At 49.6% G+C, this 11,247-nt stretch overlaps 1 protein-coding gene across 1 annotated transcript; it reads right to left on the bottom strand.

The window, feature by feature from the left end:
- Positions 1–1,170: 1,170 nt before the first annotated feature.
- On the bottom strand, positions 1,171–11,093 carry NEIL2 (nei like DNA glycosylase 2). Its single transcript, XM_048845782.2, has 5 exons — positions 11,011–11,093; positions 9,388–9,589; positions 3,281–3,627; positions 2,320–2,516; positions 1,171–1,815 (listed from the first exon to the last, which is right to left on the bottom strand). Exons 2-5 carry the CDS (start codon positions 9,571–9,573, stop codon positions 1,499–1,501), a joined length of 1,047 nt encoding a protein of 348 aa, XP_048701739.1. The 5' UTR covers positions 9,574–9,589; positions 11,011–11,093; the 3' UTR covers positions 1,171–1,498.
- Between the last annotated feature and the right edge of the window lie 154 nt (positions 11,094–11,247).

Here is an 11,247-nt window from a genome sequence, read left to right as displayed (position 1 = left end):
TGATTTCTTTCTCCCAAAAGCACAGGCTGGTGTTGGAAGGAAAGTGTTTCTCATTGAATTGCGAGAGCTCCACAGCCCTGTGTCAGAAGTTGGCACAGGCAGTTGTAGTAAAAGCTTTCCCCTCTCTGCCCTGTGCTGGAAGGACCACTTCTATCCGTGGGCTCTCGGCTGAGAGTGCCAATAAAAGTGCCAGTGGTTTTGGGATGTGAACACGTGTCCACATGGAACTGAACCAAGAGCACCTTATTTCACACCGGATGCCAAGCTGTTAGGGTCAATAAGAATACTTAAGCACCATCAAGCCGGCTGCATGTGAATCCCTGGCTTAGGGGAGAAAAGTTCCACTTCCCATTACTTACTCCAGAGGTGGGCAAACTACGGCCCGTGGGCCACATCCGGCCCGCGGCACCCTCCTGCCTGGCCCCTGAGCTCCTGGCCCAGGAGGCTTGCCCCCGGCCCCTCCCCCACAGCCTCAACTCGCTGCGCTGCCAGCGCCATGCTCTGGGCGGCGGGGCTGCGAGCTCCTGGGGGCAGCGCAGCTGCAGGGTCCGGCCTGACCTGGTGCTCTGTGGTGTGCGGTGCATGGCTGGCTCCAGCTGGGCGGCTCGGCTCTAACACCGCCAGCCACCAGTGCTCCAGGCAGTGCGGTAAGGGGGCAGGGAGTGTAGGGGGGTCTTGGATAGAGGGCAGGGGAATTCAGGGGTGGTGGTCAGGAGGCAGGGGTGTGAATAGGGGTTGGGGCGGTCAGAGGATGGGGGGAGGCAGTCAGGGCAGAGGTTCCAGGGGCAGTCAGGGGACAGGGAGAAGGGGGGTTTGGATGGGGCAGGGGTCCTGGGGGGGCAGTCAGGAATGAGAGAAGGGGTTGGATGGGGCGGCGGGGGGCAGTCAGGGGTGGAGGTTCTGGAGGGGTTGGATGGGACAGGAGTCCTGGGGGGAGGGCATCGGGTTGAGAAGCAGGGGCCGGGTCACGCCTGGCTGTTTGGGGAGGCACAGCCTCCCCTAACCGGCCCCCCATACAATTTGCGAAACCCAATACGGTCCTCAGGCCAAAAAGTTTGCCCGCCCCTGACTTAATCTTCCCAGCCAATTGGTTTGGCCGGAGGTTTGTAAAACAGTCAAACAAACAAGACAATCACCCTGACGTTATTTATACAGCTTCACTGGCAGAAGAAAAATTGAACATATTAAACTTTTTACATCAGCAAATCTGAAGGTGCCAAATATTTCAGTGGCTACAACTCCTAACTTCTGGGGGAGATTTACACCTACTACCGTTTGCTTCATTTCTCTTCATAACGCAATATGGACTTGGGAGCGTCACAAAAACATCCCCTCTCTTTTTAACAAAGCTCTATTTTCTCTCCACATTTTGCCTTTCGGGATAAGTGATTTCTGCTCAGTACAACGGACGGCATGTCACAAAAAGACCAGAAGGCAATGTGCTGCAAAACAGGAGAGTGTGTTCATAATCCACATTAAGGCTGGCCTAGTTGTTCACTCAGTGTTTAAGCGATTTGGGGTCATTCCCTTCAGGAGGTACTCGAGGCTGGCACTGAGCACACCACCAGCTAAGCCTCTTAAACCCATCTTGGGGCCCAAAAGTTCCCTGCATCACCTCATGCCCAAGAGGACATTTTTCTTTCAGGTAGATCTGGTAGTGTAATCCTTTTCCAGCCAGCTTCTTATGCAACCAGTCTGTGCTGAACTGAACAGCATGATCCAGCAAGGATTCAAGATCTGAGAGAGTCAAGAGTGAGCCTTGCGATAATGGGTGGATCCTTGCCAAATACAAGATCTCGTTCTTAATGATGTTCCCTGGAACATGGGGCAAGAAGAGAAGTTCGTAAACACAGGTGCAACAGTGAGAACCGATCACATGAATAGAAGGCACAGTTTAGTGGTCTGAGTGCTTGTCTAGGAGGAAGAAGCTGTTGTCCTCTCTTTGTGCCTATGATACCAGCTCCCCCTGTGGCTTTGGGGAAGTCAGGTAACCTCGCTTTGCCTCTGATTCTCTGTCTGTACAGAGGATAATACTAATACTCATCTACCTCTCTGGGGGATTATGAAATTTAAGAGCCTGATTTCCAGAGGCGCTGAGCAATTACAGCTCCCATTAAAGTTGGCACTCATGAAAATTAAGTCCTAACAGGTTTGTTTTCATAAAGAGCTGAGATATCAGAAAATATCAAGAATAAGAAGCCATGTCTAAAGCTAACATTTAACATGCGGGGTTTGCAGCTAATAAATCTGAGACCCATCTCTAACTGGGCCAAAATATCACTATTCCTGGAGGGTATTCCCCTCTCTGGTGGAACATACCCAGACCGGAGAAATATCTCTGGTCCAGAAGGGTGTAGCAGATGGGCATCGGCTGGCGAAGGGCTGCCAAGGCCTGCCCCCGGTGGAACTCGGGAGACAGGATGTCAGAAGCAGGTTCCACAGCGGGAGAGGTGCACCAGTGGATCTGGCAGTTGTAAAAGACGAGGAAGCCACCGCTGTTGAAGTGCAGAACCAACCTACAATAAACAGGATGGAAATTAGAGTGAGAAAATCCTGGCTTTGCAGTGTCAATCCAGAAACATTACAAGAACAATCATGTTCCAATCTAGCCGAATGGGCGTGTAGAGATGGGAGGAAGGGGATCAAGGAAAACAGTAGGAACCGGGTGGAGAAATGGTGGAAGAGAAGGGGAAAGCACTATATATTTGCTAGCAGGGTCAACTGCTCAGCCTTTGTACCCCAGCCTCTGAAATCAATGGGAGTTGAGGGCATTCAGCACTTGGCAGGATTGAACCCCCTTGTAAGCACTGCTGTGTTTTCCCATATCTACAACTCCAGACACAACACTGCATTCAGAGCGAGATGGGACAATATACTGTAGTGACCAGAAAAATACCTAGAATGTTGCAGAGGAGGAGAACCGGGGGTGGGTTGACTGGGAAAAGGAGCCTTGTCTTTCCTGATTTGCAGTCATGTGGATTTAGTCAGCATCTCCTGGGGCAGATCTTCTGATGTTGGTTACCGGGGAGATTACATCCTATTCATATTTAAGTATAGCTTGTCTTATTGTTTCTTAGCTTGAGAAACCTGCCAGTTTCATGGGAACATTCTGCAGGAACCAACACATGCAATGCCCAGGACTGTCATTTTGAGACATTAAACAAGCAAGCAATAACGAAGCCTCTTTTGCCTCTTTAGAAACTGGGCATTGGGGGTGGGAGGCGGGCAAGGGGAGAAGAAAGAGAATGGCGTTTGCCATGACAAAGGATTCAGTCAATACCTGGGCACAGGATCCTTCCAGTCCCCTCTTTTGTTTGCCTTATTAGCTCTCGAGAACTCATTAGCCCGGATGCTGCCAAACAAGCCAAAATGGAAGCGCAGCCATTTCCAAGTGTCCCCTGCTGCATCTGAGGCATCAGGCACTGAGCGTTCAGTTTCCTGCTTCCTCTGCATACTGTGTTCTTTGGGGCTTAGCTGAGAGACATCCTCCTCCTGTCCTTCCTGAGCAAGGGAAAGGGAGCATGCCCCGTTGTCAGCCTTTCCTCGGATGGTTGGAGATGGGCTTCCACCCACGGTCCATGCTTCCAGAGAGGCACCAAATGCCAGGAATAAATTCTTTCCAGAAGCCTAAAAATAAAAGTCAAGGGAAGCATTTGAGGACTTATTCATTTGCAAACAATGAACAATTTAAGGGAAGTAACCCTCAGCGCCTAAAGGCGAGGTTCAAAGTGAAGGGCATGCAGTTAACATGAGGGAACTGGAGGACTCTCTGGGAGATATGAGCTAGCTACATTAGAGCAGGGACCCACATCCCATGAAGTCTTGTTCTCTTTGCCAGTCTAACTAAAGTGTCAATACGGCCATGATGAGCATCAGTGCATACCCGTCACGTAGTGTAATGAATACCAACCTGTATTATACGGATCAGCCACTAGGTGGTGAAAAGAAAAGGAGTACTTGTGGCACCTTAGAGACTAACCAATTTATTTGAGCATGAGCTTTCGTGAGCTACAGCTCACTTCATCGGATGCATACTGTGGAAAGTGTAGAAGATCTTTTATACACACAAAGCATGAAAAAATACCTCCCCCCACCCCACTCTCCTGCTGGCAATAGCTTATCTAAAGTGATCACTCTCCTTACAATATGTATGATAATCAAGGTGGGCCATTTCCAGCACAAATCCAGGGTTTAACAAGAACATCGGGGGTGGGGGGAGGTTAGGAAAAAACAAGGGGAAATAGGTTACCTTGCATAATGACTTAGCCACTCCCAGTCTCTATTCAAGACTAAGTTAATTGTATCCAATTTGCAAATGAATTCCAATTCAACAGTTTCTCGCTGGAGTCTGGATTTGAAGTTTTTTTGTTGAAGAATTGCAACTTTCATGTCTGTAATCGCGTGACCAGAGAGATTGAAGTGTTCTCCGACTGGTTTTTGAATGTTATAATTCTTGACATCTGATTTGTGTCCATTTATTCTTTTACGTAGAGACTGTCCAGTTTGACCAATGTACATGGCAGAGGGGCATTGCTGGCACATGATGGCATATATCACATTGGTGGATGTGCAGGTGAACGAGCCTCTGATAGTGTGGCTGATATTATTAGGCCCTGTGATGGTGTCCCCTGAATAGATATGTGGGCACAGTTGGCAACGGGCTTTGTTGCAAGGATAGGTTCCTGGGTTAGTGGTTCTGTTGTGTGGTATGTGGTTGCTGGTGAGTATTTGCTTCAGGTTGGGGGGCTGTCTGTAGGCAAGGACTGGCCTGTCTCCCAGGATTTGTGAGAGTGTTGGGTCATCCTTCAGGATAGGTTGTAGATCCTTAATAATGCATTGGAGGGGTTTTAGTTGGGGGCTGAAGGTGACGTCTAGTGGCGTTCTGTTATTTTCTTTGTTAGGCCTGTCCTGTAGTAGGTGACTTCTGGGAACTCTTCTGGCTCTATCTATCTGTTTCTTCACTTCCGCAGGTGGGTATTGTAGTTGTAAGAATGCTTGATAGAGATCTTGTAGGTGTTTGTCTCTGTCTGAGGGGTTGGAGCAAATGCGGTTGTATCGCAGAGCTTGGCTATAGATGATGGATCGTGTGGTGTGGTCAGGGTGAAAGCTGGAGGCATGTAGGTAGGAACAGCGGTCAGTAGGTTTCCGGTATAGGGTGGTGTTTATGTGACCATCGTTTATTAGCACTGTAGTGACCAGGAAGTGGATCTCTTGTGTGGACTGGACCAGGCTGAGGTTGGTGGTGGGATGGAAATTGTTGAAATCATGGTGGAATTCCTCAAGGGCTTCTTTTCCATGGGTCCAGATGATGAAGATGTCATCAATATAGCACAAGTAGAGTAGGGGCGTTAGGGGACGAGAGCTGAGGAAGCATTGTTCTAAGATCTTCTACACTTTCCACAGTATGCATCCGATGAAGTGAGCTGTAGCTCACGAAAGCTTATGCTCAAATAAATTGGTTAGTCTCTAAGGTGCCACAAGTACTCCTTTTCTTTTTGCGAATACAGACTAACACGGCTGTTACTCTGAAACCTGTCACTAGGTGGTGGTGTACGTAACATACCTTATTTATGAACAGGAGGACTTGTGGCACCTTAGAGACTCAAAAATTTATTTGAGCATAAGCTTTCGTGGGCTACAGCCCACTTCATCGGATGCATATAATGGAACATATAGTAAGAAGATATATACACATACGGAGAACATGAAAAGGTGGAAGTACCCATACCAACTCTAAGAGGCTAATTAATTAAGATGAGCTATTATCAGCAGGAGAAAAAAAAACTTTTGTAGTGATAATCAAGATGGCCCATTTCAGACAGTTGACAAGAAGGTGTGAGGATACTTAACATGGGGAAATAGATTCAATTTGTGTTTATGCTAACCCGAGCCATACCTGGGAAAGCATTAAAGGATCTTTTATAGTGAGCACCTCTGGTGTGTATCTCTCTGAGAAGTAAGCTCTGTAGTCAGTCTAGATCTGACACAGAAGCCTGACCTGCTAAAAGCAGACCTGCAGCCTGCTGTGTGCAAGAAGAACATGACAGGTAGCTCTTTTAAAAGCTGAAGAGGTCCCTCAGCTTGGAACAGCTACCCTAGGAAGCCTAATGCAGACACAATGGAAGCAGTGACGTTGCCTCCAGGACTGGAGCAGCCATGGGAAAAAAATAGAGGGTGCTCAGCACCCATTAGCCACCCGCTGATCAGCTGTTCAGTGGGCCCCGCCAATCAGCTCCTCCTACTGCCACGAATCAGCTGTTCGATGACAGGCGGGAGGCCTGGGGGGAGGAGGAGGAGGAGCGGGGCCGGGAAGAGGCGGAGCAAGGGCAGGGTGTGCTCAGGGGAGGGGGCAGAGCGAGCGGGGTGCCTTGGGAAAGGGGTGGGGCAGGGGTTTGGGGCGGAGTGCAGGTGGAGCACCACTGGGGAAAGCTGAAAGTCAGCGTCTGTGAGTTGTGAAGTTGTGTTGACATAACAATGGATGACATAGACTCTGATGACCTAATGGTTCTCCAGCAGTTCCCCTCTTCCACTCGGCTGTGAGGAAAGGTCTCCTCTCTGTTCCCCTTATCCTTATTTACTGCAAAATGGGCTGAGGCCAAACTAATCTCACAGGCTTAAACCATCAAACAGCTGCCAAGTGAAAGTTACTTTTGGTTACTAAGGGACCTGGCCAGGATGGGATAGAATCCCTATCCCCAAGCCATGCTGGAAGTAATGTGAATATTCATTGTGGGCTTTGGTCTACATTCCTGGCAGCATGAATTTAAATGTGTGACAATTTCTTTAGGTCAAGTCCTGAACTTAGAGTAGCGTATAAATGTAAGCAGGGAAATCTCTGAAGGTTTGTGTGTTCCTTAATCGTTTGTAAGAGGATACAAAGGTGGTGGGGGGTTGTTCAGGGACTTCATTAACACTGAACTGGCTGCAGCAATTGCTAGACTGGGTCAGTTCTGCTAGTCTGAGCTGAGGAGAGGAGCCACCCGCAGCTGATGGAAGGAATGTCCAGCCAGGCCAATGAAGACTCATGCACCTGTACATATCTGTTAGCGTTCCAGGGAGATTGCCGGAATGGGCAGCAGACTTCAGTGATTTTGCCCAGAATGCCTGGTTTCTAATCCTGCTTCAGGGTCTTCCATGGAAGATCTGGGACTGTAAGAAACTGTCCAGATAGAACCTGGGGCCATGGGGGTGGTTCTGGACCTCTGATGTGTCAACGTTGCCACAGGCTGGGCTCCCACTGGAGAACACTGTGAAGCTAGGCTTGACAGGAAGTATCACCCAGCAAAGCCCGAGTGGTGGCCCCTCACAGCCCACTGATTGGCCAATACCAGTATTTAAACCCGGAAGTTAGCATGACGAGCTGCCTGGACAATAACACTGCCTACCAACTTGCCTGCAAAAGACCCAGGAGTCTGCCTTCTGACCCTGGTTTGTCTTTGACTTTGCTATTTGACCGCAGTCTGTAACCTGGCGCCTGACCCCGACTTCCTGGTATCCTGACCTGGCTGGACTCTGACCCTGCTAGAGTATCTACGCGCCGTCTACAGCTGGGTGCCCAACCCTGACTTCTTGGCATTCTGACCCGGCTCGCTCCTGACCCTACTACTTGTCTCCTGATTGCAACTTGCCAACTGACCAGGGCTCACCCAGCTGCCCATGGCCTGGCCCTGAGAGAAACACAGTGGCCAGAGTTAAATATTGCACTGAAATCTCATCCCTGTTTAATGCACCAGTGCTCAGCTTGTAGCTTTCAAGCTGCTTGTCAAGTACAGTCATCTATGGGTACGTCTACACTGCCAACGAAAAGGAAAACCTGCAGCACCGTGCCGGAGCCCATGTCAACTGAGTCGGTCTCGCAGGGCTCGTGCTATGGGGCTAACAATAGCAGTGTAGTCGTTCCCGCTTGGGCTGAGCCTGGGTTCTAAAACCCACCCCCTTCGCCAGGTTTCAGAGCCTGGGCTGCAGTCTGAGCGGCATGATCTACACTGCTACTTTTAGCCCAAACGTGCGAGCCCGCGTCGGTCAACCCGGTCTCACTGCGGCGGGTGGCGGTGGTTTTATGGCAGTGCAGACGTACTCTGAATGTAGCTCTTGCAGGCCTGGTCCAGGTCAGCTCGCTTGGCCTCAGGTTTGGGTGGAGCACAGATCACAAGAGTAATTGCCTACTGATGGATACATACCAGGCAGAGCTGAGCACACTCACTGGGGGGAGTTGCATTTCCATCCCTCACCTCTGGGGCTTGGGGAAGGTACAAGGGAGGGAAAAAAAAACAACTGGTGAACCACTAGAATTCCCCCTGCTCCCCTTTCCCTTTCAGCAAAGAGGGTGGTAGAAGGAAAGAGTGACACTTTCCATCTCAGCAACCGAGGGTAGGAGAGAGAACGGAGACAGTATAACAGAGCCAACAACTTCAGAGTGTGCCCATCACGGGTCAGGTTGTCACAACACACATCAGTCGATGAGGTTGCCTACCACAGCATGTAGCCGATCAGTGACTGCTCGTAGCAAATATCCCCAACAGCCAGTGATGGGACACTAGATGGGGAGGGCTCTGAGTTATAACAGAGAATTCTTTCCCAGGTGTTTGGGTCTTGCCAAAATGCTCAGGGTCCAACTGATCACCATATTTGGACTCATGAAAGGAATTTTCCCCTGAGTCAGATTGGCAAACAGAAGGGGAGGGGGTTGCCTTCCTCTGCAGCATGGGGCATGGGTTACTTGCAGGTTTAAACTAGTGTAAATGGTGGATTTTCCATAACTTAACATCTTTAAATCAAGATTTGAGAACTTCAGTAACTCAGGTTAGGGGTCTGTTATAGGAGTGCGTGAGTGAGGTTCTGTGATGTGCAGGAGGTCAGACTAGATGACCATGATGGTCCCTTCTGGCCTTAAAGTCTATGAGTCTGTGATTATTTGGTGGGCCTCTGCATGGCATTCAATGATGCTTTGGCCCTTGACAGTGAAGCCCTGTTGACTTAAATTCATCTAGGAAGTTAATTTATTCTGGGTTATGAACAGTAAAAAAGCAAAGCATTCTGGGTATTTTCCCTGTGCGAACCCTGGCTCCCCCATGTCCCTCCCTTTCTGTAATTCTGACCCTGAGCTCAACCTTCTCGATATAGAGTGGCCACTGTTCACAGCTGAAGGTGCCTTCACATTAGTCCTGTAGCCATGTGGGTTGTGTCTAAGCCTGTCTATACAGCACCTGTTTACAGCTGCAAACTAGGGACATGTTCCACACTGAGCATGAGAGGCTACCCTGATGTTGCTCATATGCCAACACCCTGCACCTTTGCAGCACCAGCCGTGCAGTTAGGGCAAGGAAAGGGAGGTTTGTGAGGCAGGACTGACATGTCCAGACAAGGCTGCCTTTTAGCATAGCTCACCTGAGAGTCCTGGAGCCTCATTGCTTTCAGATCCTTCAGGTTTCTCTGCCTGCTGCTTCCTCCCACCTTGGCCACTACCTGCCCCACAAAAGGAGCAGTCAGCAACTGGAACCTCTTCACAGACGGGCCTTCTGGCATCTCTGGCTGGTCAATGGGAGCTGCAGGTGCACACGCTGGGGGTCTCATGCAGGGCACCCTAGAGCTGAGATGCATAAACTCAGTGATTGCTTAGGGAAATGCGGTTGCACATAAACAGGCCATTGTCCCTGGTCCTCTCATCTTCCGTGATCATGCTCCTCGCCCATATGGGAAGGGTTACAGAAACACTCAGATCATTTCCCTTTCCCCACTCAAACTCCAGCTGCAACAGGAAAGTCTGCAGTGGGCTGAGCCTGGCCTGTGTTTCTCAAGGCGACAAGCAGCAATACTCTGGCTTAAGCTTATGCTCTCCCATTAGATTCAATGGAGGAGGCTTTGATCCTCAACTCCGCACGGTCATTATAAAAAAAATACAGTCCTGGTTCCCCTGCTATAATGTCCCTGCCTCCCTGTTCCCTCACCTTGGGATGCCATTGGGCATGCCCCCCGTTTAATACTTTGTGATGGGGGAACTGTGCTGAGACCATCAAACAGCCAGCAGATGGTAACAGCTTCCAGTCAGCAAGCTCAAGCCGGGAAACTAGAAGCGAAGTGCCCTATACATCATTCCCAGCCCCCTAGAGCCATCCGCTCCACCCTCCAAAACTATCTTCTATTTCTCCCTTAAAATTCATTGGCATGAGACAGTCCATAAGTCAGAGGGGTGGATTGTGCAGCCCATCTGAACAGTGACAGCAAGGAAGCAAAACCACGGCCTTGTTTGCAGAACTACACAGTGTGAATAGTCCCTGCTTCTGTCACTTAAAAGGAGTCAGTGAGGGCTTGATCCTGGGACATCAGTGAGAGTTGGCAGAATGAGAAATAGGACCCAGGAGTCTTGACCCACCCGTTCCCTGCTCTAAGCATGAGGACATGCGGCCTCCCTCCAGATTAAATTATAAAATAAAGTTAGTGCCACGTGATTCTGAACAAACTAATGCAATGGTTCTCAAACTTTCGTGCTGGTGACCCCTTTCACATAGCACGCCTCTGCGTGCGACCCCCCCCCTTCTAAATTAAAAACTCTTTTTATATATTTAACACAATGATAAATGCTGGAGGCAAAGCGGGGTTTGGGGTGGAGGCTGACAGCTCGCAACCCCCTATGTAATAACCTTGCATTCCCCTCCCTACATTCCCCAAAAATCTAGTACTCCTCATTTTCACTGCTGAGAACAATTCACACCAGGCATAGAGCCCCCCAGCACTGAGGTGAGAGCATTATTATCCCTGTAGGAAGAAATCCCACAACGCTGGGAGTTTCAAGCATGTCCCTCCTGTTGGGTCTTTGTCACACAAACCACACCCCGCATTTGGGCCTTCCTCAGCTGACAGCAGGGCTGCATCTATTACTGGCCAAGCAGCCTGGGGTCTTAAAAACTAAGGTTCTTTCTTTTTAATGGTCTTCAATTTGGTGATGTCGCACACAGTGAAGGCAAGAAGAGCCTCAGGTCCCCACTGAGAAAATCCATCATTGATACTCACTGCTAATCCCAGCCTCCGCTCTGTCCCACGCCTGACCCCACCCCAGGACTGCCACTGTCTGATCTCTCCCTCCTGCCAGTTTCACACACCCCACCCTCTGGGGGCTTTGCACCCAAGTGTAAATCATTTCTCAGACCCACTCAGTCAAATACCTAATTACAGCTCTCCAGAGCAATCGAGCCCAGAGTTACTAATTGGGCCCTGCTTTTGGTCTGCATATTTCAGGGGGGCAGAGGG

This window comes from Caretta caretta, chromosome 3, assembly GCF_965140235.1.
Source record: "Caretta caretta isolate rCarCar2 chromosome 3, rCarCar1.hap1, whole genome shotgun sequence".
NCBI classification, from domain to species: Eukaryota; Metazoa; Chordata; order Testudines; family Cheloniidae; genus Caretta; species Caretta caretta.
Note: the sequence above shows the minus strand (reverse complement) of the source record. Positions and strands in the feature narration are given on the sequence as shown.

Bases quoted from the DNA above. Each gene is read 5' to 3' on its own strand.
- NEIL2 (XM_048845782.2), bottom strand. From the start codon at position 9,573: ATGAGACCCCCAGCGTGTGCACCTGCAGCTCCCATTGACCAGCCAGAG. The intron at 2,517-3,280 runs GTATTGACTGAA...TGTTTATTGTAG, and splicing joins TGGAAGGATCCTGTGCCCAG to GTTGGTTCTGCACTTCAACA. The intron at 1,816-2,319 runs GTATGTTCCACC...CCCATGTTCCAG, and splicing joins GAGATATTTCTCCGGTCTGG to GGAACATCATTAAGAACGAG.